At 56.6% G+C, this 26,262-nt stretch overlaps 1 protein-coding gene across 3 annotated transcripts in view; it reads right to left on the bottom strand.

Moving 5' to 3' along the window:
- Positions 1 to 4,068: 4,068 nt before the first annotated feature.
- RGS9 (regulator of G protein signaling 9) overlaps positions 4,069 to 26,262 on the bottom strand; it is a 61,324-nt gene continuing 39,130 nt past the window's right edge. For 2 of the 3 annotated variants that reach the window (XM_055408761.2, XM_055408760.2), the window contains 8 exons: positions 25,669 to 25,782; positions 23,560 to 23,675; positions 19,232 to 19,319; positions 18,524 to 18,662; positions 17,350 to 17,435; positions 15,133 to 15,250; positions 6,127 to 6,575; positions 4,069 to 4,464 (listed from right to left, as the gene is read on the bottom strand). In XM_055408761.2, coding sequence (XP_055264736.2) covers positions 4,314 to 4,464; positions 6,127 to 6,575; positions 15,133 to 15,250; positions 17,350 to 17,435; positions 18,524 to 18,662; positions 19,232 to 19,319; positions 23,560 to 23,675; positions 25,669 to 25,782 — 1,261 coding nt within the window. In that variant the 3' untranslated portion in view covers positions 4,069 to 4,313. The remainder of the gene's footprint in view (positions 4,465 to 6,126; positions 6,576 to 15,132; positions 15,251 to 17,349; positions 17,436 to 18,523; positions 18,663 to 19,231; positions 19,320 to 23,559; positions 23,676 to 25,668; positions 25,783 to 26,262) is intronic. The other variant, XM_055408763.2, reaches the window with a different exon arrangement.

Here is a 26,262-nt window from a genome sequence, read left to right as displayed (position 1 = left end):
AGCTCCCTGCAGCCGGATCACCCGTGGCCTAATGCCACGCTGCCATGGCAACGTGAATTTTAAGCAGTTGTCAGCAGAACCCGCTTCTTCGATTTCGGCAACCCCGGAGCCAGCCTCTCCTGGGTGGGTCTTCCCACCACGAGGGTCCTGGAGCACCTAAGGGGCCTGAATCATTCTCTGCAATCAGGACGGCCCGACGCTGAGACCTGGCGGGTGTGCTGCTTGGACCACATGTGCGTCTCCAGACAGACTTCACTGCCGGGGAGGGTGTGGGGGCATCAGCAGCCTCAGGGCCGAAGCCCCAGAGAAGGAGGGAAGCAGCTCCTCGCTTCTCTGTTCTCCAGGAACCTGGGCCTTTCTGTCTTCTGCGTCCAGGCAAAGATGCCAGGAGCCCCAACACTACCTGCTGCCCCGGGCCTCAGCCCCATCCAGGTGCCTCTGCCCGGCCCAGCCTCCAGCCACACCTGCCAAACGGGGAGCTGACGAGCCACTCAGGCTGAGCAGGGAAAGACGCGCGTGAGGGCGCTCAGTCGTGTCCGACTCTTGCAACCCCACGGGCTGTGGCCCACCAGGCTCCTCTGTCCACAGGATTCTCCAGGCAAGAATCCTGGAGTGGACTGCCATTTCCTCCTCCAGGGGATCTTCCCAACCCAGGATCGAACCCACGTCTCTCACCTCTCCTGCATTGGCAGGTGGGTTCTTGATCACCAGTGCCCCCTGGGCAGCCTGCAGGGACAGATGAAGTGAGTCAATCAGTTTGCAGTCCAGAAGTCGGGGGTGGACACCCAGAGGTGACCTTGTGAGGGATTCTCTTGGCCATGGTCCACAGGCTGAGGAGGGAGCTTTCTTCCTGCAGGAGTTTTTCTGCAGAGTCTCAACACTCACCAAAGCCACCAGAAACGGCCCGGCCCCCCAGCCTCCCCCAGGACTCAGCAGCCTGGAGACCCCTGCAGGCTGCCATCAGCCTGCAGCTCAGCAGCTCTCGGGGCTCTGGGGCTGAGCACAGGGGGAGGCCAAGTCCCTTCTGCTCCCTGCAGCCCCCTCTCTGGCTTTCCGGCCAGGAGAGGACCTTCCTCCTGGCCCACTTCCTTCTCACTCCAATCTCAAGTCCCCAGGAGGAAAAGCTGCCTCTCTCTGGGGATGCATGAGCCTGGGACTCCCCCTTCTGGTGAAGCCTCGGGAGGGGACCGTCCCCAGAGTGCAGGGCAGGGCCTCTGAGGATGAGACCCGTGTCCCCTCGCCCCTACCCAACTCGCCCTGTCGGCGCCCTGGGCTGGCACAAACCCATACTGGTCTCTTGACTGTGTCTCTTCCCTGGAGTCCACTCACCCTGGGCCTTCCCTGCCTTTGAACAGCATGCGGTGGAGACAGAAACGCCTTCACGTGTGGACCACTGCCTTCCTGCCTCCTGGGGTTCTCTGAAACTGCACCTTCCCCTAATGCAGGGCTTGCCCAGGCAGCGCTAGTGGTAAAGAACCCACCTGCCAATGCAGGAGACAGAAGAGGAGCCTGGAGGCAACAGTCCCTAGGGTCGCAAAGAGTCAGACACGACCGAAGCGACTTGCACATACAAGCGCTCAGCTCAGGCAACCACAAAGTCCATCATCCATCACTGGATGCCGGGCGGGGTTTCTCTGCAGGACCCCGGGCACCCAGGAGCAAAGCCACCTGGCACGAGTGTGCAAGCCCGGTGCTGAAATTCTCGTCTCCAGACACACTGGTTGCTGGGAGGACATGGATTTGCCCTTCATTTCCTTTCAGACCAGCTTTGCAATTAAACATCCAGCTGTGACCCCATGGACTGTAGCCCAGGTTCCTCTGTCCGTGGGATTCTCCAGGCAGGAACACAGGAGTGGGGTGCCATGTCCTCCTCCAGGGGATCTTTCCGACCCAGGGACCAAAGCCAGTTCTCTTGCATGGCAGGCAGATTCCTTACCATCTGAGCCACCGGGGAAGACCATTTCAATGTATTGGCCTACTCTCCTTCCAAGAAACGCGGCTGACTTCTCACTCTCTGGGAGAAAGTTTCCCTTCCCCTTCCTGAGGGACTCATGTGAGCCCAAGAGAGGGGACTCTGTAGAATCTGAAATGAGATGCTATTTCAGAGCTGAAGCCTCTGAGCTTCCCTGCAGGGCAGTGAATCCAGGTTTGGGGGACACACCTACCCCCACCACTCGTCTCCTGCTATGTGCAGAGCGATGGCTCAGCCCCAGGGTTTGTGGGCTAAATAAGGTTAAGTGTCTGAGGTTAAAAGTGAGAGGCTCTTGAAGTCTGAGGATTAAAGGTGAAGAACATAATAAGTGGTTTGGCAAACGACTTACCTTTCTTTCTACGAGGACTTTCCAGGCAATTTTTTTTAAGTTTTTTTTTTTTAATGTGAACCATTTTTATAGTCTTTATTGAATTTGTTACAGTATTGCTTCTGTTTTATGTTTTGGTTTTTGAGCTGCAAGGCCTGTGGGATCCTAGCTCACTGACCAGGGGTCGAACCTGAACCCCCTGCATTGGGAGGCAAAGCCTTAGCCTCTGGTCCACCAGGGAAGTCTCCAGGTAACTTTTAAGAAATGTTTTATTCACCATGCAACCCTTAATTTCAACCCACTGTCCAGTTCAAGCATGATCCCAGTGGACCCTTTAGGCCACACTTCAGGGCTTTGGGCAGAAGCCCGCAGTGCCCAGCACACGGGCAGAGACCCGTGACCTCTGTTCCGGGTCCCTCCACTGCGGCTGAGACTTCAGAGCCCGTCATCACCTGTTGAGGAGCGGGCGGGGGCAGTCCCATGCATTGTAGTTCACTTAGCAGCACCTTCCCTGCTAGCTCAGCTGGTAAAGAACCAGCCTGCAATGCACGAAACCCCGGTTCGATCCCTGGGTTGGGAAGATCCGCTGGAGAAGGGAACAGCTACCCACTTCAGTGTTCTGGCCTGGAGAATTCCATGGACTATATAATCCATGGGGTCGCAGAGTCGGACATGACTGAGCCACTTCCATTTTCACTTTGGTCTCTGCCCACTGGATTTCAGGAAACCCCCACCCCCACCCCCACACAGGCCCACCCCAGCCGTGGCAACTGAAAATGTCTCCAGACCCTGCTCACGTCCCCTGTGACAAAGTTGGGCCCTGGTTGAGAACCAGTGCTCCAGAGGAATTCCACCAACTGAGACGTCCCGGCTGCTTGCTCAGGGCCCTGCAGAGACTCACCGTGGGGGCGCTCTGTCCAGAGTGCTGAGTTCATAACTGGAGAAGAGCTGAGAGGGAGGGGCAACCGGGGCGCAAACCTCCGGGAGCGGCCCTAGCGTGTCCACGCCACGGCCAGGCCACCCGCGGAGGCTCCCAGCCAACGCCCTTACAGCGGGGTCCAAACGCGCAGCCACCCTCGAAAGACACAGGCTCAAGGACACCCCGGTAACCTCGCCAAGATGTTCCCGGAACTGCTCTGCCATCGGGGCCCTGCCCCTGCCTCCCCAGAGGTCGGCCCTGCGCTGCAGTCTGAGAGCCCCACCCCCTTCTCCAGTAATTCCCCTAGCAGTTCGCTGGTCCACCTCATCCCACCTTGCCCTCTGCTTCGGGGTGGATCTGAGCAAGCCTGGCACTCCAGGAAGATGCCTTTCCCAGCCCCCTCTTCCCGTGTGGTGGCCCAGCCCCAAGCTCCCCGCTCGGAGCTCAGCTGATGAGAGCATCACTCACAAAACAGTTATACGTGCAGGGAGCTCCTGGAGGTGATTCAGCTCCCTTGGTGCAGAAAACCAAGCCCTGAGTTTATCGCATAAATAGGATCCCATAAAGGGCTTCCCAGGTGGCACTAGAGGTAAAGAACCCACCTGCCAATGCAGAAGATGCAGGAGATCCAGGGTTTGATCCCTGGATCAGAAAGATCCTCTGGAGGAGAGCATGGCAACCACGCCAGTAGTCTTGCCTGGAGAATCCCCTGGACAGAGGAACCTGAGGCCTACAGGCCATGGGGTCGCAAGAGTCGGGCAAGACGAGGGAATTAGCAGGCAAGAACTCATACATAGCTTATAAAACTAGACGTACACTAGCATTCGGATCCAAAAACACTTTGACAAGGTAACCTTTTATTGGTTTTAAGGCAGCAAGTCACACATGCCTTTCTTCTGATGACAAGAGGAGAGGTGGGGGCAGGGGAAGGGCCACGGGGCGCCCACCCGGAGCACTCTTCTGCAGAGTCCACCCATCTTGTCCCTCCAGCCCCCAGGTGTGATCTTCGTGCAGTCTGGTCCCAGAGCCAGCAGGTCCCGCGGCCCCATCCTGCTGAGTCTGTGGGAGCGACTTCCTGGCCCAAGGCCCCGGGCTCAGCCAGCGTGGCCCCCCGCCGGGCTCTCCCAGGGGCAGATGACCTCTGTCTCGGTGGCCTGGTCACCTCGTGCTCCAGTGGCCATGTCCTCCGAGTCCATCAGGCAGGCCCCGCTCCCCATGGGCACATCCATCTTGATCTGGAAAAAGCTTCAGACACACGAGCAGAGCAGGTGTGTGGAGACGAGAGGTCAGCACACCTGTCTCACCCGACCCCCTGAGGAGGCACAGACCCAGGTGCCTTTTTGGAAGCTGTGTGTGCAGTGACTCACTCGGGGCTGGAGGGGGTACCCTTTCACTGGGGGTCGAGGGAGGCTCTGTTTTCCTGCTGAATGAATGACAATTCAGAGAACGCTTTATTTCCCTTTTCAAGGGGCTTCAGTTTTTTCGGTTTTGAGGAATTCAAGACTTTCCTATAGAACATACCAGAAGCCAGGCCTCAGCCCCTTTAAACTGCCTTCTAATGAAGTGATGGCTGCTGAGCAGAGGTTTTTAAAAGCCCCAAGCCTGTTGTGGCCACAGACTAGAACATTCCCTCAGCAGAGCCCATCGGGAGGAATCAACTGACAAGTTCTTTCCCCCTGGATCCCCCCCACCCCGGATGCACAGTGCACAGCCAAGGCTGGAGACTTGGGTATCCATGGCAACCTAAGACCTCAGCATGGAGCCTCAGTCTCCAAGACCACATGTGGCCAAAATGCAGGAGCGTGGCGCAGTGTGGAGGGGTGTTCCCCGCTGTCTCCCCCCAGGCCGAACAAAGGTGGGGCTGTCTTTGTGTTGCATTGTCCGTAACTCTTCTTTCTGCCCCGGATCCCAGAGCCCTCAAGTGTACCCCGGAGTCCCTATTCTTCACCCAGAAAGCTGCCTCGGGGCAGGGGGCTTTCAGAGGTCCGTCTTGCTTTGACGCCCATAGTGGGGATAACAGGGGCCGGCCTGAGTGGAGGCTGCACACTGTCAGCACCCTGTAGCCCCCCCTGAGTGCCCCCAGGGCAGATGTGTGCAGGAGGGAGTAGGGGAGGGGGTCAGGGCCCGCCACCACCTGTGGGTCCCACCACTGCCACCGAAATTCCCTGACCTTTTAAAATGCAACAAATTCCTGAGGCCAAAGTTTTAGGTGGGACAGCGTGGGTGGAAGAAGACTGTGTTGTTGTACAGTTTCTAAGTCGTGTCCGACTCTTTGCGACCCCATGGACTGTAGCCCACCAGGCCCCTCTGTCCACGGAATTCTCCAGGCTGGAATACTGGAGTGGGTAGCCATTCCCTCCTCCAGGGATCGAACCTAGGTCTCCTGCATTGCAGGTGGATTCTTTACCACTGAGCCACCAGAGAAGCCTGGAAGAGCATGTTAATAGAAAGGGGGGAAAATGGAAAAGAAAAACAATCCCATGGACTGTATAGTCCAAGGGGAAGAAAAGAGCCGGATTCGGCTGAATTACTTCCACATCACTTCACTTTCCTTTCCCCCAGGAAGACAGCAGAGGGCAGCGCTGAGTCTGGAAAGGGTCCGGAGATCCAAAGGTTTGTGCAGCGGGTCTGCTTTCCCAGAATCCTCCTCGTCACCCAGCACTCTCCCGGCTCCGTCTGCCCAGCCCCCAGGCCCTGGACCCCAGACCACAGAACCTGGGTCCTCACCAGACACACGTGTGCACACATGCACGCACACACACATTCCCACAGCACACACGCAATCTCCGTGTGCACACACACACAATGCCGCGTGCGCACACACGATCCCATGTTTGCACACACAATCCCCGTGTTCACACACACAACCCCGCGCGCACACACACACACCAGCCCCTCCATCCTTACTTGGCTGCTCTCCGGGACCTCGGTCGTGATAGCTGCCGGCTGGCATCCCCGAGGGGCTGCACCTTGCCGTGGGACACAGCGGGACACTTCGGGGAGAGCCGGGCGAAGACCGGGGAGGCCAAACAGCCTCGTCTCAGGAGCCGGCCGAGGGACAGGCGCGCGCGTGCCCTGGGCTGGGCCCCGGGCCCAGGCTGGTCCGTGGAGGCCCCACCCACCGCCCCGGGCCCGCCGGCCTCCCGCTTCCGCTCGGAGCCCGGGGAGCCCTCCAGGGCCACGCTGATGGGCGAGGGGCAGATGGTGCTGCTGGGCCGCCGGATGAAGCGGCCGGGCGAGGGGAAGGGCCTTCTGGGGGAGCGGCAGCTGGGGGAGAAGGGGCTGGAGGGAGAAGGGGGCGCGCAGGTCCCGGTGTAGACAGCCAGGTGGGGGCTGGGGGCCAAGCGCTGGCCGGGCTGCAGAGAAGGAGAGAGACGGGGAGTCAGGGCACGGCTGGCCCCTCCGTGGGCGCCCTGCCCACTCGGCCCCTTCCAGGCTGGAGCCCAGGCCCCGTCTGGTTGCCCCTGGGGACCGGGGAGGGGTGCCCCGAGTCCCCTGGGAGGATGGCACGGCCTCGCACAGGCCTCCCCAAGCCCTGGCCGCCTCCCCAGGGCACAGCTGGAGGCTCCTGCCGGCCTGGGAGCCGGGGCGGCCGGGCTGGGGTTTCCCCTCGCGCATCAACTCCACCTTCCACGAGCACGGGCTCCACCCACGAGCATCATCCTGTCCCCGCTCCGGCCTTGGGGCCACCTGTGGTCTGCAGGCATGTAAAACCCTTTCCCCAGAGCGCTGGAGGTGGCGCAAGGAGCCCTGGCTTGTGCGGACCCTTCCAGGCCTGAGACCGGCCGCCCGGTCTGAGCCCCGACACACGTCCACCGACACCCTCTCCTGCGCCTCCCACGGGCACCGCAGCGGGTCCTGGGCCCCCGGTGGAGGAGGAGGCTGGAAACACAGATAACGAGGCTCCTTGAGGCAACCGCAGTCCCCGACCAGCGGGGCAGGAACGGGGAACCAGGGCACGGTCAGCTGAAGGAGCCCGAGAGCTCCGTGCAAGCAGATGGGGGCGTCAGGATCTGAGTCCTGGGAAGGGAGGCTCGCCTCCCCCGCTGGGTTTGTGTCCCCCAGGGCCTGCCGCCGCGCAGCACTTCACAGCCCGGTGTGGTCGGGGCTGGGGGCTGGGCCGGTCCTGAGCGGTACCCAGGAGAGCTGGACCAACACTGCCTCCAAGAGAGGACTGACCTCAGGGAAGCACGAGCCCTATGTGAAAGGGTCGCAGCCGCACTGCCGAACCGCCCAGAGGGAGCGTCTGCCCTGGGGGCCTGGGCATCGCCTGGGGCCAAAGGAGGGCAGCTGCGGGCACCCACGCGCGTGAGGAGGGTGCGGGCTCCAGTCTGAAGAGGGAAGGGCAGACAGACAGAGCCCCCAGCAGCCCTCAGAAGAAAAGCAAGGCCTGGAGACCACTGGGGCTTAGCCCTGGGGGGTGTGGGGGTCCCCACCCTCTCCCACCTGCTCCCTGAAGCTCAAGCAAGATTCTGAAACAGCAGCTCGGAGCCACCAATGCTGATCCACTGCTCAGACAGGCCAGCCAACCAGAACCAAGGCCCAGACCCAGGGCCACCGGATCATTATGCTTACTAATCGCCACCGTGACTGTTGTCAACATGCTTGAGAAGCTCAGAAATTCGAGTTTCTGGGCTGCAAACTTGGTGTGAATCATTGCAGGTACCTCCAGAGCAGCCAACAGTTACTATGCCTATTTTACAGATGAGAAAGCTAAGGCTTCCAGGAGCCAAGCCCAGGAACACAGGGACGGTCAGCAGGCTTTGTAACCAGGCTCACCGGCTCCACAGTTTACATGTGTGATGCCCAGTGGATGCTTACAGGTCAGCATGGCATGGGGTGTCCATTATAAATGCAGACCCCAGACTCACCCCAGACCCACCCCAGACCCACCGGAGGGGAACCTGAGTTGGGGGGCAAAGCCTCACAAACACCGAGGCCGCTGCTTTGCAAGTAAGCAAGAGCCAGGTGGTGTGAGGAGCTGAGCCCTGTGCTTCTGAGACCGCCTCCTACAGGGACTCACGTCTCCTGCGCAGGACACAGTCTGCAGGGAATACCAGTAACAGCCGGGATGGCTGGCCTTGATGAAGGATTTGGGAGATGACTGTCAGGCATATGGCCCTGTGGTTTATGAAGACCTACTCTGTGCCAGTTCCTTGGAATCTACAACTGCCCCATTTTAGAGACCAGAATGTTGAGGACCAGAGCGGTTTGGCACCATCCCCAGGCTCCCACTGCAAACCCGTGACTGTGGACTGTAGACCTTTAAGGCGGCCACCAAGACCTCAGGACGGGTGAGCTGTGCATGTGTTGGGTGCCCCCCACGATCGTGCCGTGAGATGCGGCATCGGTGACTCTGAACCATTCTGGTGACACCGAGCTCTTCACCTGAACCCTTCAGTCCTGAGTCTAGAAGCCAGAGAGGCTCGTGATAAAAATCGAGCGAGCCGGGGTTCTCCATGGTTGGTTTTGAAGATGGAGAGTGGGGAGCAGGTGGCAAGGAGTTTGGGCAGCTTCTGGAAGCTGAGAGCAGCCAGCAAAAAGTGGGGCCCTGGGTCCTACAAGAGATGGGATCCTTCCAACAACCTGGAAGCAGACTCTTCCTGAGCCCCCAGGAAGAACTCACACAGCCCGGAGATACCCTGACTGCGTGCCCGGAACTCCTGCCAAGCCTCACCTGGCCAACCGCGAGCTCATAAATGGTGGCCGTTGGTGTGAACTTGTCACTCATGCTGTGACCAAATGACTCTGACCCCAGGTCCATGTAACCCCCAGAGCCTTTACTTGCCCACTGACTCACATTGCCAGCCCGTTGCCTCCGGGGTGTGGGCAGGACTTGGGGTGCTGGGCCAATATGCCAAACTGAGAGCAGGCTTTGTTCAGAGGGATGGAGGGGGCAGCAAGGTTCTCCTCCCTCCAGCTCACCGAGGACGCCCGCACCCCAGGGCATCACCTTGAACCACACTCACTCAGCCTGTGATCAACTCCGGTTATGACCCCACTTCATAGATTAAAACACTGACACCCACAGAGATGAGGCAGGGGACTTGATGGCACGCACCCCCACCCAACTCCGGGCTCTCCCCCAACACCTGCTCCCCCTCGGGATGAACGCCAGGACAGGTAAAGAGGCAGCTCCCAACAGGCTTCACTCACCTGTCCTGAGAAGGTCCTTCCAGCTGGGTGAACAGCCCTGGACACTCGAGCAAGATGCCTCTTCCGCCTGCTCCCACCACGCCCCCCACTCACCACAGCCCCGGCAGCCCAGGCCACACCCACCGCGGGTGTGAAACGGCAAAGTGGCGCATGCAAGGCACTCGGCAGAGAAATGACACGGCAGACACAGCGATGGGGAGCTCAGCCTTGTTTCGCGTTTATTTTCCCGGGAGGAGGCGCGTGGCGTGGAGCGGGCTGCTGCCATGCCAACAGGAGCTCAGGCTTTAATGAAAGGCAAAGCAGATGGTACAGGGATGCAACTCACGTCCCGTCCAGAAGCCAGCTGGGAATTCGGAGGAGACCCTGCGGCCACTTCCTGGGAGCAGGCGGGAGGAGGGGGCCGCCTTCCGGGGCTGCATGCTCTGCACCAGTCCCCGCTTCCCGCTGCCTCACGTGCTCCCCGGCTCTGCTGGCCCCCAAAGCAAGTGAGCACACTCGGCCCCGCGGGGGAAGACCCACACGGGCCAACACCCAGTTCTGTCGGTCATCTCCTCTGCCCCACCCAGCGCCAGCCTTCCCACCACGGACTGATCGGTCACTGCCTGCTGCCGGTCAGCCCTCTCCTAGGAGCTGCAGACAGACCACAGGACATGGACGCCCCACTCTCCTCCCCTCGGATATATCCTAACGGTCCCTGGAGAGCCAGATTCTCAGAGTGGACAGAGGTGAGATGATTTGGGTCAACAAGGCTTTAAATACACTCCAGGAAATGCCCTAAATAATAAAGAATGGTGAGTCACTGTCCTGGGCAACACGGACAGGCAAGGGAGCATGCGCTGCAAGAGCATGAAGCTTCTAGGGATGGTGGTGATGGGGACGACGATAGTGGTGATGGTGGAGGTGATGGTGGTGGTGATGGTGGAGGTGATGACGGCAGTGATGGTGGAGGTGATGGTGGAGGTGATGAAGGTGGAGGTGATGGTGGAGGTGATGACAGTGGTGATGGTGGAGGTGATGGTGGTGATGGTGGTGGAGGTGATGGTGGTAGAGGTGATGGTGGTAGAGGTGATGGTGGTAGAGGTGATGGTGGAGGTGATGACAGTGGTGATGGTGGAGGTGATGGTGGAGGTGATGAAGGTGGAGGTGATGGTGGAGGTGATGGTGGAGGTGATGGTGGTGGTGATGGTGGAGGTGATGGTGGTAGAGGTGATGGTGGAGGTGATGACAGTGGTGATGGTGGAGGTGATGGTGGAGGTGATGACGGCAGTGATGGTGGAGGTGATGATGGTGGAGGTGATGGTGGAGGTGATGGTGGTGGTGATGGTGGAGGTGATGGTGGTAGAGGTGATGGTGGAGGTGATGACAGTGGTGATGGTGGAGGTGATGGTGGAGGTGATGACGGCAGTGATGGTGGAGGTGATGATGGTGGAGGTGATGGTGGAGGTGATGACAGTGCTGATGGTGGAGGTGATGGTGGTGGAGGTGATGATGGTGGAGGTGATGGTGGAGGTGATGACAGTGGTGATGGTGGAGGTGATGGTGGTAGAGGTGATGGTGGAGGTGATGACAGTGGTGATGGTGGAGGTGATGGTGGAGGTGATGGTGGTGGAGGTGATGATGGTGAAGGTGATGGTGGTGATGAAGGTGGAGGTGATGGTGGAGGTGATGAAGGTGGAGATGATGGTGGAGGTGATGGTGGAGGTGATGACGGCAATGATGGTGGAGGTGATGATGGTGGAGGTGATGGTGGTGATGAAGGTGGAGGTGATGGTGGAGGTGATGACAGTGGTGATGGTGGAGGTGATGGTGGAGGTGATGATGGTGGAGGTGATGGTGGAGGTGATGATGGTGGAGGTGATGGTGGTGATGAAGGTGGAGGTGATGGTGGAGGTGATGACAGTGGTGATGGTGGAGGTGATGGTGGAGGTGATGGTGGTGGAGGTGATGATGGTGGAGGTGATGGTGGAAGTGATGGTGGTGGAGGTGATGGTGGAGGTGATGGTGGTGGAGGTGATGGTGGTGATGAAGGTGGAGGTGATGGTGGAGGTGATGACAGTGGTGATGGTGGAGGTGATGGTGGAGGTGATGGTGGTGGAGGTGATGATGGTGGAGGTGATGGTGGAAGTGATGGTGGTGGAGGTGATGGTGGAGGTGATGGTGGTGGAGGTGATGGTGGAGGTGATGGTGGTGGAGGTGATGGTGGTGGAGGTGATGGTGGTGGAGGTGATGGTGGAGGTGATGAAGGTGGAGGTGATGGTGGAGGTGATGACGGCAGTAATGGTGGAGGTGATGGTGGAGGTGATGGTGGTGATGAAGGTGGAGGTGATGGTGGAGGTGATGACAGTGGTGATGGTGGAGGTGATGGTGGAGGTGATGGTGGTGGAGGTGATGATGGTGGAGGTGATGGTGGAAGTGATGGTGGTGGAGGTGATGGTGGTGGAGGTGATGGTGGAGGTGATGATGGTGGAGGTGATGATGGTGCTGATGATGGTGCTGATGGTGGAGGTGATGGTGACGCTGGTGATGGTGGAGGTGATGACGGCGGTGATGGTGGAGGTGATGACGCTGGTGCGGGCGGTGAGAATGATGGTGAGGACAGTAATAATAACACTGGACGTGACGCTGCTCACAGCGGCCAGCATCTGCTGAGCACTCACACCGGGCATTTTCCAAAGCACTGTACTCGACTCTCTAGCCTGTGTATTTCCACTCAACGCTCACATCAAAAGCAGTCTTTTCTCTAAAAGCCAAGCTTCAAACTGGAATTCTACAGAGAGACCATGGCACCCTGTAGCACAGCTTATCTTCTGGCATCAGATATATCCCATATGGGTAGAGAAACTCCAACTGTTTATGACATTAACACAACTGAGATGGTGCCTAAGTACAGGGCATAATAAGGAGCATGATAGAAATTTCAGTGTTGCAACAATCTTGTCCAGATAAATACCGTTTTTACAGTATTTGAGAGTCAAAGAGGCCCTGTGGGGCTAACAGAGGTGGAGCTCAGAGACAAAGCTAGCAGGGGCAGGGGCCCGTGGCTGGAGTCTAGAAGCAATCATGCTTCCAAAACCTCAAAACTGGGGAGGGACCTGTGGTTTCTTCCTACGGAACATGAGAATTTCCCGGTGGACCCCTCGACTCCCCAAGCCAGACAGTTCTCCCGTCCCTGTGTTCTTCCAGCACGTCCGTGTGGCATGCTGCCCAGCCTTGACGCCTTCTGCCCTGTGTTGTGGCTTTTCGCACCCTCGTCAGCCCCGTGAGGGCAGAAAACATCTTGTCCACTTTCGCAGCCGGGCCAGAGCCCCTACCACAGGCTGTCACACAAAGCAGGTGTTTAGAATCCATTGGTGGATGTGGATTAAGAGGTACAATCTACTAGGTATAAAATAAGTAAGATACCAGGATGTAATGTACAGCACTGGGGTACAGCCAACGTTTTATAATAATTTTAGACGGAGTATCATCTATGAAAATATTGAATCACTATGCTGTACACGTGAAACCAACATGATATTGTGCTGCTGCTGCTAAGTCACTTCAGTCGTGTCCGACTCTGTGCGACCCCATGGACAGCAGCCCACTAGGCTCCGCCATCCCTGGGATTCTCCAACAACATGATATTGTAACCTAACTCTAATAATAATAGAAATAAAAGACGTGTGGAATGTAACTGCTGCCATCCAGAAGTGAAGGCGTTTGTCATCTGCCTTCCTTCGGATGGGGCTCACATGTGCAATAAAGAATGATAACCTACTCTGTTGACACACATACGCCTCTCCTTGGATTGTGGGGTCCTGTGTGTCTGACATGAGAAGCTTTCCAGCAGCATTTCTGCCAGACCTACGACGTCTCTGACCCGGAGCACCCGGTACTCTTCTGGAGGATGAGAGGTGTATGAAGCCTCACAAGTGAGGTGACACGTCTCACAAGTGAGCAACGGGCGGGTGGACGGTTGACTCAAAGATGAGCAGGACACACTCCATGACCTGAAGGTTCAGGGTGCATTTCGACACTCCCACCAGCCACCACCACTCTGCTGGGTGCACAACCTCAGCTCACACACGGTAACTACGAGGGGTGGCAAACACCTCCAGATCAAGATTTGGAAACTTTCCCATGAAAGTAGGACAAACAGCAGGAGAGCCGGGGAGCCACGCTGTCCCAGAAGTCTGAGGGCAGAGCCTGAATCTGCCACAGCCAGGCATGAGACGGCTTTGATGTCTGAAATCTCATCTTAAAAATTCATGTACATCTTGCAGTCTAATTCATAATATATTCATGATTATTTTAATGTGAAATTTTAAAAATTATCTATCTTTCCTCCCATTCCAAATCTTCAAGAAAACTGATGCCCCAGGCTGGGTATCCTCCTGGAATTCGCTGAGTCTGGTCTAAGAAGCATGGATCTGGCCCCGTCGCCTCAGTTCACAAAGCACAAAGCATGAAGGTGAATAGACTTGCTCAAGACTACATGGCTAGCGGGAGGATGAGGACCAGCGCCCAGGAGGCCTTCTCCAAACCCAAGGCTCTGTCTGCTCATCCATCGACTTATCTACCCATCCATCCATTCAGGCATGCTTCTATCTACCCATCCACCCACACATCCGTCCAGGCATCCATCCACCCACACATCCGTCCATCCATCCATTCACGTAATGCATTTTTGCAGAATTAACTAGATCTAAAGCATCAGACTCCAAATGGTAAGGTACTGTCCCCCCCTTGTGTCAGTTTACAAAAGGTTCATCACCTGAAATTTCTCCTTGAGGTGCACCCCCCCATAGGAGGACTCCGACGTTCTTCAAAAGGAGAGATGAACAAAGTACCTCTCTAGTTGCTCTTTCAGAGTGTAAACCGGTCTCTGACTGGGAACAACAGAACGAGTACCGCCCCGCCACAGGCTCACCTAATCAAAGCTACAAAGGAGGGAAGCACCACATCTAGCAAATAACCCGGAGAGAACTACCTTTGACCCTGACACTACGAAAATGTCTCAGACCTCCAGCAATCCCTCTTTCTACAAATGAAGACATCAGCACCTTCATCCTTTGTCCAGAAAGATGCTCCGTGTTACCTGGACCAATCCGGAGGCCTCCAGCCTGAGTCCTTCATTCCTACAAGCTACTAATTCCCCTGGCATCATGTAACGGGGACGAGGAGGCAAAAGCGAAGGAGAGATCCCACCGGCCTTCAAAACTCAAGACTGAGAACAGGCTCAAGAGAGCCGTGTCAGCAGAGCTTCTCTGGGCTGGTCTGACAGAGGGACCTCAAAGCAGCCCCTGGGGGGTGGCGTGGGGGGGTCTCCAACTGCTTTAGAGACAAAGTCTAACTTGGAGAGACCGGAGGAGGAGCTTCACCAAGCCGCTGGAAACAACAATCCTGCCTGAAAGAGCTATGTGGAGGGTGGGGAGGGCCCTTCCGAACTTGCCGAAGCCAGTGGCGGTTCAGGAGGCGGCTTTTCTCTCTGGCTCTCACCCCAAGGGCTCCGGAGGGAAGCAGGCAGATGTCACAGCTATGGAGTCAGGTGCCCAACCCCCTGCCTTTGCCCACCCGAGGCCCCTGGCCAGCTGGAGGGGGAGGGGGAAGCCCAGCAGGGGGCCCTGAGGAATCAGCGTGAACCCCAGCGGCCCACCGCCCCACGAACGCGGAAAGGACCCCTCCAGCCCTGCCTCCCCCACCCCGGGAGCAACTGTGGATTTATTTGGGAGGCGGCTCTTTTCTGAGTTGGCTCCTGCGGTCCAGCTTGCTCATGACCTGGGTGATGTCCACCGTGGTGGCCGCCTCTCGCGCCTTGGCTTCCTCTTCCAGCTGCCGGAGGATGACGGGGCTGGGGCTGGAGCGCAGGTGCCGCCGCATGAACAGGAGGCTCGAGCTGGAAGACAGCAGGGGGTGGTCGGTGGAGGGCAGCACTGGACACCTGGCGGGGTGAGGCTGGCCTCTGGCGGCCCCTCATCCTCCAGGGGAACCTCAAGGGGGACCCTCGGAGGCCCCCAGCAGCAGGAGGATGGGGCCTGAGTGAGGCCCAGCTGCCATCAGCTCTTAGAGGCTGCCAGAAGGGCTTGGGCAGCACCGAGCACAGACCACCCGCCATAGTGTCTGGAAACCAACGTGTCCCCTTAGCTTCCTAGTGGTTCTTCTGGAAAGAAGGGGACAAGGGGGCCTGGGTACTGGAAGCCCAAGGGCTCTCGCCCCCCAGGGAGAACTGGAGCATTTGTTTTCAAAAGTCAAGGTTCTGGGAGGGAAGGAAAGTGTGAGGCCATCGCAGAGCGAGGCTGGACTGGCAGAGGAACGCAAAGGGGCCGGAGGAGCCGGGGATGTGCTGGCGGCCCTGTGCGCACACACTGACCCACCCGCCTCTTCCACCAGTGCCGACTATGCATCGCCAAGACCACACTGTCCACGACCACCTCGGGCGCCAGGACACAGCTCCGGGTATGTCATGGAGGCGACCGTGAGCAGGCTTGGAGAAGAAGCATTTCAGCCGCAAAGGGCGACTTCAGACCTAGGACCTCTCCAAATGTCGGAAGCATGTAACCCCTGGAACTTCAGTATCTGCCCGGGGAGGAACCACGCTGTGCCTGAGGCTTGGTCTTCCCCTGAGCCCTGCCTGCTTGGAGCCCCACTTAACTTGCTCTGGAAAACTTCCGTTTCGTGCACTGTCTCACGCCTGACAGTCATGGGACACACTCACACCCCTGCCATCCCCGCAGAGCTACCGGCCGGGCTTCCGGGGTCCCGAGGGTGCGCTTACTACCCAGAGCGCCGACAGCATCACCAGACCGCGGTCCTCGACCCTGAAGCCGAGCGCGGCACCCGCGGTCCAGCGCCACCCCGGACAAGCGCCCAGGCACCCACAAGACAGCCCATTTTTAGGTCTGTGCCAACTTAAAAAACGTCTGGACAGAGACACATGATGCTCCCCTCCCTTCCCCACTACTTTCTGGCAGGACGTCTGGAGCCATTGTGGCCATTTCTTATGGCTTAAAGAAGGAACTTTCAGGTCCCCGGGGACACGGAACTCCCATCCTCACCCTGTAAACCTAGGAGAATAGCACCACCAAGACCTCCTTTCTCTCCTTTTCATAACAAGGCCATTATCCTCAAAAATGAAATCAACCTGGGGTCTTTTAAAGCTCCTCTGATAAAGGCACTGGTCCAACCACCCCTCCTTTGGATTGACTGGAGACGCTGGAAAAGCGCCTGGCATGGGGCTGAGCTGACAAATGGGAAACATCTACTGGGGGGCGGAGGGGCGGCCAGGGAGGACAGGCCCTGGGGCTGGGAAAACTCTGCCGAAGTCCCAAATCTTTGTTCAAGCTGTTGTTTGGTTACTCTTCTGAATCTTAGATCCCTCTAGCATTTTCTTTTTCACCCCCAAAGAGTTCAAACTGCCCCTAAGAACGTTTTATCCTTTGCCCAAGGGCTGCCAGATGGACATTCGCATCTCCAGTAAGGAGGGCGAGCATGAATAAAAGGAGCTGAGAGACCTGGTGAAAGGCAGCCCCTGTGGTCAGCAAGAGCAGTCCCCTGTTCGCTCCCTGGAAAGTCCAGCATTTTCCTTTGGGAGCAATCTGCCCGTCTCCACAGTCCTGAGCCATCACAAAGGACATTACCAGGACGTAGCTAAATTAATTCCTAAACACCAGTTTGGAGTGGAGAAGCGTGCCAATTAAAAGGCCAATGCGATGCTTCCATCTGTAATAAAGGTCATTATTCCATTTGATAATCAAAACTCTTTCAAACCAGCGTTAGGAAAACAAATCTGACTGGCAGTAATGACCATGTGCATCTCGCCAGCGTGCTCTCAGAGTGTGGTGAAGCCAATAAGGCGATCAGACCCTAAGAATGCCTCCCAGTCTCAATGTTTTCATCCAGAAAATATCTTGACAACAGCAATTTGGCTGAAAAAGATCCTCCTTTCCCTGTAAACAAAACAGCAAGCCATGAGCGATTTCAGCCCATTCCACTTGCCTTTTCTTCGTAGTTTCCTGGGGTTCAATCGCTTTGGCCAGCATCTCCTTATAGATTGGGGATTTTAAGTAGCGAGCATAAGAGTCCTGGCAGGAACAAGAGAAAAATGAGAATTATGAGAAGAAAAGGGTCTAGTCAAAAGAATAATAATACACTTGCCTTTTTCCCAGCCTCCTCCCAGCAGGGAGACGGGAGTTGAGAGATTTTGTTTCCTTGTGCTCAAGGCATTCAGATCTGCATCTAAAGCCACGGTTCTCAAGTGTGGTCCCCAGGCCGGAAGCATCTCTTTCACCTGATCACTTACAGTCGTTGTGACCCCATGGACTGTAGCCTGCCAGGTTCCTCTGTCCATGGGATTCTCCAAGCAAGAATGCTCGAGTGGGTTGCCATTTCCTTCTCCAGGGATCTTCTTGACCCCGGGATGGAACCTGGGTTTCCTGCACTGCAGGCAGGTTCTTCACCGTATGAGCCGCCAGGGAGGCCCAGACTCCTTTGTGTGGTTATTTCCTGGGTCCCTGGGCAGGTTCAGAGAAGTCGCTTCCTGAATGCTGCCTCACCCAAACCAACTGCAAACTGCAGTCCCAATAAATACAGGAGGAAGTCCAGAGCAACAGCTGGGAGAATTTCTCAACAACCAATGCGGACTTGATTTTAATTTCTTGAAATGGTACTATTCTAAAGACTAAGCAGTGACAGCAAAAGTCATGAGAACTGTGGGCAAAAGAACTAATGGACAGATGGCCAAACAGTCACAGGAAAAGATGCTCAACATCACTGATTATCAGAGCAATGCAAAGCAAAACTCCAGTGAGGTGCCACTTCACACCAGCCAGAACGGCCATCATGAAAAAGTCTGTAAGCAAAAACCGCTGGAGAGGATGTGGAGAGAAGGGAACCCTCCCGCAAGCGCAGTGGGAATGGAAGTTGGTGCAGTCGCTATGTCAGAACAGCCCTTCAGCTGCAGAGTGAGAAGCCCTGAGAGGGCTCCAGCCTCAGCAGCTGCTCCTCCCTGGCCAGAGGGCTCGGGAGCACAAGGAGGGGCCACAGGTGGAAGACACAGCTGACAGCTCTACACCCAGCAGCAGTAAGGCCGTGACCACACTCCCGCTTCCCCCGCATCCGGGTACCCGGGACGGAAGGACTTCCGGGCGCACGCTCGGCCAGCCCTGCCTACCTTCTTCATGAGCATGTAGATGTGGGTCTGCGCCGCGTCCAGCACGTAGCGGTGGGGGTGCTTCAGCCCCTTGACCGTGATGTCCATGGTCTTGCCGTCTATGTTTATCCACCGTCTCGCCCCGGGGGCCAGGAACAGCCTGAGACCAGGAGGAGAATGTCAGCCAAAGTGGCCAGACTGGGAGTTCCCCGGTGGTCCAGTGGTGAAGACTCCCTACTTCTAACGCAGGGGGTGTGTATTCCATCCCTGGTCAGGGAACTAAGATCCTACAGGCCGTGCAGTGCGGCCAAAACTAAATCTAAAATTTAAAAAGAAAGCAGCCAAACCAAGTCAGTGAATGGAACCTTCCCACCTGCTCGGGAGAGAGGGGCTGGCAGACGTGACTCGCCCCCCGACCCTGGGGTGAAAGGGGTCCTTTTCCAGAATACTCAAGCATCTGACAGATTGTCAAGCTACATTTCCTAGAAGCAAGACGACTTCCCTGCCAGCACTGGGAATGTGAAATGTGCTTAACTTTGGAGTTCCCAACCTCCTAGAGAGCAAACAGTGGGTGGGCGACCCCCAGCCCCCCAGAGCGGGGGGAGGCGTCCACACACGAGCTGCACTGACTGCACGACCCGTGGCGTGTGGGGCCTCCTCCGGTCTGACCTCGAGCGCGGGGCGGGGCCGGCCGGGTGGGGGCTCTGCCCCCGCGTGGCTCACGCTCACTTGTAAATCTCCTCCGCCTTCTCCTTGACCTTGGACTGATCTCCGTACTTCAGGTCCTCACAGGCTTCCCAGAAGCCCAGGTTCTCCCCTGCGAGGGGCAGAGGGTAGACGCCGTGGACAGCCGGACGGGAGCCCGGACGGGAGGCGGAGGGAGGGAAAGAAGAGAAGCGGTCAGCGGGCATGGCTCCCGCCCTGGGCCGCGGCCGTGGGGGTGGAGGTGGGACCACAGGCTCCTGGGTGCTCCGGCCGGGGCCCGGGCGAGGGCATGAAGCCAGGGAGCGCGCCTCCAGGGAGCGCGCCGACGGTGCCTCCTTGGTGCAGAGAGCCCGCCTCTGAGAGCCCCTGCAGCGCATGTTCCCACCAGAGCGCCTCACAGATGTGCTGCTGAAGCCGCGACCCTGAAGAGCTGACTCTCCGGGAAAGCCTGGCCGCGGGGGACTAAACACAGGGCCACCTGAGCCAAAGACCCTGTCCCTCTGGGCCCAGAAGAAAGCCGGATGCCCCCTCCTGTGTCCTCCAGCTTGACGCTAACTGGTGCCCCCGCACCCAGGAGTGTGAACGCCTGGTACATGACCCCAGGCGGCAGTTTCACCTGAGAAAATAAAGGTGGTCACAGCAGTGGGAAAGCAAGAGCCTGTGTCTGTGTGTGTACACGTGTGTGCCTGTGTGTGTGCATGGTGTGTCTTATACACGTGTGTGCATGTGTGCCTGTGTGTGGACACATGTGTGCGTGCTTCTGTGTACGCATGGTGTGAGTACATGTCTGCACACATATATGAGTACATGTCTGCACACACGTGTGCGTGCATGTGTCTGTGTATGGTGTGTGTGGACGTGTGCATGCATGTGGCTGTGGTGTGTGCAGTGTGTGTCCATGTGGACACGTGTGTGCATGTGTCTGTGACTAGTGTGTGTGCCTGGGGCGGGGAGTGAGTCACGGAACACCACCATGTAGGGAAATGTACCACACCATCCCTCTGCTCCATTTCCACGTTCTCTGGAAGCCCCCCGGGCATTTCAGACCAGAGAAGGCTGTAGGAGCCTGAGCGAGTTGACTCTGTCCCCTAATTCTATAGAGACCCTTCCTCTCTGGCATAAAATCCAGGGAATCCTTAGGACCAAGACCCCCTGCAGGAGCAGACAGGCCAGGATGCTCTTGAGTGACAGCCACTGGCCCTGTAGATCACCTTGCGCACAGCAAAAGACAGTTCATTGTTTGAGAGTAAAATTAAATGCACAATTGTTCACAAAAGTCAAAAGGTGGAAACCACCCAAGCGTTCACCAGCACAAGAGCGGATAAACAGGACGCGGTGCGCACGCAGTGAGCGTCACTCAGCCTTAGAAAGGAAGGTCCTGATACAAGTCACAACGGGATGAACTCTGAAGTAAGCGGCGCTAAGCGAACCAGCCAGACACAAAGAAACAAATACTGTACGATTCCATTATATGAGACCCCCGAGCACTCAAGCCCAGAGGAAGCAGAATGGCTTCCAGGGGGATGGGGAGTTAGTGTCTAAAGGGGACAGTTTCAGTTTGGAAAGATTAAAAAGTTCTGGAGATGGATGGTGGTGACAGTTAATTTCACTGAACTCAACACTTAGAATGGTTACAATGGCAAGTCTTATGAATATTTTATCAGTGTAAATAAATGAGCACACAGAAGTGTGTACATGGATGTTCACAGCAGTACTATCATAACAGCCAGACAGCGGAAACAACCCAAAGGCTACCACCTGAGGACTGGATACACAAAACCTGGTATATTCATATGAAACACTGCTGCTGTTTAGTCGCCAAGTCGCGCCAACCCCTTTGCAGCCCCACAGACTCTAGACTGCCAGCCTCTGACCATGGGATTTTCCAGGCAAGAATACTGGACGGAGTTCATTGCCATTTCCTTCTTCAGGGGATCTTGCCGACCCAGGGATCGAACCCATGTCTCCTGTATTGGCAGGCGGATTTTTGCTGCTGAGCCACCAAGGAAGCCCGAATGGAATATTATTTGGCCGTTAAAAAGGTTGAAGCATTCTTACATGCTCCAACACAGAAAGACTTTTAAATTACTATCCTAAGTGAAAGAAGACAGCAAGCTACATATGATTCCATTTATAGAAAATGTCCAAAACAGGCAAATCCATGAAAATAGAAAGAAAATCGGTGGTTGCCTAGGACTGGGGCAGGGGGCTGTGGGGAGAGAGGAAGAGGAATAGGGAGTGACTCGCACGGGTTAGGGCTCCTTTTCTGGGGTGTTGAAAATGTTCCAGAGTTATATGGTGGCTGTTGTGCAACTTTGTGAGTCTAACACAGAGCACTGAACTGCACACTTTAAAAGGACGGGTGGGTTACATGGTCTGACTTTGTAACATGTGAAGCATATCTCAATTTTTAAAATTTTAATGAAATGGGCTGTTTACTTGTTCTGCCTGTACAAGAAGCCTTGGGAATGTCATCCAGAGATCATCAACAGCGCTCTTTTTTTAAATAACAGCCAGGAAATCATAGAGATGAATTGTCACTGTTGCCAAGTAAGGAGTGGGTGGGATGAGCTCAGGGTGTGGTTCGTCAGCGGGCCACTAGATGGCGCCCAGCCCACTTGATCACCGGGTGTTTCTGGCCTAAAGCAGCCTCCTCTCCATCTCTGGGTTTATTAATTACATCACATCCTGGCAATCAGGCTTAGTCAGAGAAAAGGCTTTTCCAGAATCCCTATCAGAACGTAATTTGCCCCATGAGGCAGGCAAACAGGCTCACGGCACGTCCTGTGGGGTAGCTTCAGGTGCAACTCACAGGCCCGCGGGTCTCGGGGAGCAAGAGAGGGGCAAGGGTGCCCCGGGGCTCGGACGTGACGGGAAGTAAGAGGATGAAAGCCAGGCTTTCAGGGCAGGCGGTGAAGCCCACGGAATGTTCCACCCGCGGGACGTGGCCCCAGTCTGGCCTCCGCTTTTCCTGGGTGCCTCGCTGCGCACCGTATCTACGAGGCTGCAGGGCCCCCAAGGCTGGGACATGAAGTGCGGGCACACCAGTGGTCCCCAGCCTTTCACTACCAGGGACCCATTTCATGGAAGACGGCTTTTTCATGGACTGGGGGCGGGAGGGTGAGGGATGGTTTCGGGACAATTCAGGGTGTTATACTCATTGTGCACTTTATGTCCACGGACTCCCTGGCGGCTCAGGCGCTAAAGGACCCACCTGCAATGCAGGAGACGCAGGTTCCATCTCTGGGCCAGGAAGATCCCCAGGAGAAAGAAATGGCGCCCACTCCAGTATTCTCCCCTGGAGAGTTCCGTGGACAGAGGAGCCTGGTGGGCTACAGCCCACGGGGATGCAGAGAGTCAGACACGACTCAGTGTTCTCCCCTGGAGAGCTCCGTGGACAGAGGAGCCTGGGGGGCTACAGCCCACGGGGTCGCAGAGAGTCGGACACGACTCAGTGTTCTCCCCTGGAGAGCTCCGTGGACAGAGGAGCCTGGGGGGCTACAGCCCACGGGGTCGCAGAGAGTCGGACACGACTCAGCGTTCTCCCCTGGAGAGTTCCGTGGACAGAGGAGCCTGGTGGGCTACAGCCCACGGGGTCGCAGAGAGTCGGACACGACTCAGCGTTCTCCCCTGGAGAGCTCCGTGGACAGAGGAGCCTGGTGGGCTACAGCCCACGGGGTCGCAGAGAGTCGGGCACGACTCAGTGTTCTCCCCTGGAGAGCTCCGTGGACAGAGGAGCCTGGGGGGCTACAGCCCACGGGGTCGCAGAGAGTCGGGCACGACTCAGTGACCAACACCTTCCCCCTCCGTCTGTTGTTACTGTGTCAGCTCCACGTCAGGTCAGCAGGCGTGAGACCCCCCGGCCCCACCCACTCCACTGAACCTGCACCTTCTAAGGAAGCAGAGTGGGAGCTGAGATGGTGGTCCTTGATGGGGGCCACATGTTACAGTCACTCGGGGAGTTATCAAAAACTTAAGAGAGTCCACCCCAAAACCAATTAGAAAGGAACCACTGGGGATGACAGCCAGGACGCCCCGTGCTGAAGAAAGCCAGGCGGGTGGTGGCAGCGGACTTGGATGGAGTGGACGGGTGACCCTGGGGCTCAGGGTGAGCAGGTGCCGGCAGCCAGAGGGGACGGGGCGCTGGGGAGGTGAGTCACAGCTCACACAGCTTCCATGAGCAAAGCAATCCCCCACCAGGGAGCCCAAGGAGGGGGCGGGTCCAGAAAGCTCCCACCAAGAGTTGGCCGGAGCAAAGCTCTGAACACATCAGCCAGCATCCTCCCGCCCCAGGCTAGACGTCCTGTCTCCAAAAGCAAATGCTTCTATTAAGAACAAAATCAAAGACCCACCACTGAACTCCTTCCTGAGAAAGTGCTGGAAGCTCTGCCGACCCTTGGGGTCCCGGATCAGCTCACTGAAGTTGAAGGCCCAGCGCTCCACCCGCATCTTGGTTGGGATGTCCACCCTGCAAGGACCACCACGTGTTAAGTGCTCTAGACACCTGGGCTGTGCCAGGCAGCGACCTGTGGGGCTTCGGCCCCGCTAACCTCCATGCGTCCCCTCCTCCATCCCTGCACAGACAAGCCAAGTAACCCCCTGCTCAGAAAATGCAGCCTCAGACACATCCCCTGGGCCTGGGGTCAGGAGCTGGCTGCCCGGGTGGGGCTGGGGGGGGCGCCCCGCTAACCCTTCAGGACAGAGGGACACGCACGCCTCCTCCAAGGCCTGCAGAGGTGAGGGCCGGCCACCACACCAGGCCCAGATTCAGGTCACCTCTCTTATCCAAACCAGTCCATCCTAAAGGAATCAACCCTGAATATTCACTGCAAGGACTGATGCTGAAGCTGAAGCTCCAATACTTTGGCCACCTGTGTGAAGAACTGACTCGTTGGAAAAGACCCTGATGCTGGGAGAGATTGAGGACAGGAGGAGAAGGGGATGACAGAGGGTGAGATGGTTGGATGGCATCACCGACTTGATGGACGTGAGTTTGAGCAAGCTCCCGGAGATGGAGGGCAGGGAAGCCTGGCGTGCTGCATCCATGGGGTTTCAGAGTCAGACACGACTGAGCGACTGAACCCCAACAACAACTCTTATTCGATACACTGGGAGAGACACACAGGCTGAAGGGAACCATCCTTATAACCAGATGGTTCCTGAGGCCTGGGCCCTGCAGCTGACCCCCAACTCCCATGGGCGCCCTCCTTGCCCCATCAGCTGACCACGGGGCTCTGTGGAGGAGGGGAAAGGGCGCCCCCCAGGCCTGCTCACCAGGCTGGGTCTGAGCCCGGGGTGCTCCGCAGGCCTCAGGAGGCGGCGGCCGTGGTGCCAACCTGCCCGTGGTCTGCTGCCACGCCCCAGCCCGGCGGCTTCCCCACCGCCTCACGCCCTCATCCCTGCCCCTCCTCCCCCCTCCCCCTCTGAGTGGCCCTCCTTTCTTCCTGTGTCAGCTTGGCTTTCTTGTCTGCAGTTCAGCCTTTGCTCCTTCTTCAGCAGAATTATGCAGCATCAACCCCTCAAATTTCACAAACAGCGAAGGAATAAGTGGTGTAACTCCCCAAGGCAGACTGAGGGCTCTGCCTTCCTGGAACTTATTTTCACTCCAATTAGAAATCAAGAATGGAAAGCCATAAAGATGACTGTTTTCTTTTCAAAAACAATCTCTGTATTGTTAAAACAGAGTCACCCTTTGACCCGGCAGTTCCATTCCTAGGCACACACCCCGAGAAATGAAAAATACACGTCCACAAGAAAACGAGCCAATGAATGTTCACCACAGCACATTCACAACTGCCAGCAGGCAGAGCCAACCTGAGTGCCCGTCAGCTGACGAACGGACAAGCAAAATGTGGCCCATCCATAAATGAGTATTGTTCATCCATAACTTGAGACTGAGTACTAATATTTGCTTCAACATGGATAAAGTCTGAAGGCATCATGCTAAGGGAAAACAGCTAATCACAAAAGACCTCATACTGTACGATCCCATTTATATGAACGTCCAGAAGAGGCAAACCTGGAGAGACAGACAGTTTAGTGGCTGAGTAGGGCTGGAGGGGTTTAGGGGAAGGGGACTTGGGGTAATAGCTAAAGGGTGTGTGTGTTAGCCGCTCAGTCTTGTCTGACTCTTTGTGGCCCCAAGGACTGTAGCCCACCAGGCTCCTCTGTCCATGGGATTCTCCAGGCAAGAAGACTGGATTGCCATTTCCTACTCAGGGGATTGTCCCAACCCAGGGATCAAACCCGGGTCTCCTGCATTGCAGGTGGAATCTAAAGGGTAGAGGCTTTCTTGTTTGGGTGATGAGAATATTTTAAAACTTGGCCTGTGGCAGCTGCATGATTCTATGAACACAGTCAAAATCACTGAAACATACACTTTAAGGGGGTGAATTCTATGACGTGAAAATCATAACACGAAAAGTTTCTTTGAAAAGAACACGGATATCTCAAATACGTACAGTTTGGCATTTAAATCCCAGAACTGGGTGTCGTCCGTTATCCACGGGTTGCTGGGGAGGCAGCCCGACATGATGGCGTCGTTGGAGGAAAACTGCTCGCTATACTTAACGATCCTCAAAAGAAAAAAAGAAAAAAAGGGATTTCCTGGAAGCGCAACACCCCAGAGACCAAATAAAGCAACACTCAGGTCGACTAACCAGCCTGCCCTCCTTCAACTCTGCCCATGTGTTACCTACTTATTACCGTCTTCTCAGAAAAACGCTAATAGCCCTTGGGACTGGTAGGTGCTTTTAACAAGATCTGTCCTGTTCTCGTCGTGAAACGAGATGGCATCTCTCGATCTGGTCTGTCTGTGACTTCTCTGAACTTGGTTCATAAACCACGGCCTCTTTACCCTTGATTGTGGGTCTTCACAGAGCAAAGCTGATTCTGCACGCGTTCAAACAGGGGCCTCAGCACCATCTTGGAAGCATGAGGTCCGTGGAGACTCAGTGAGGCTGTCAGCACCCTGGGGCCCACCCTCTGTCAAAGATGCCCATCTGGGAATTCAGACCCATTATTCAGCGCTGTGGTCTCCCCGAGACAAACGCAGG

The sequence above is a fragment of the Moschus berezovskii genome, chromosome 20 (genome assembly GCF_049115385.1).
Source record: "Moschus berezovskii isolate FMDL1 chromosome 20, NW_MosBer_1.0, whole genome shotgun sequence".
In the NCBI taxonomy this organism is placed as follows: domain Eukaryota; kingdom Metazoa; phylum Chordata; class Mammalia; order Artiodactyla; family Moschidae; genus Moschus; species Moschus berezovskii.
Note: the sequence above shows the minus strand (reverse complement) of the source record. Positions and strands in the feature narration are given on the sequence as shown.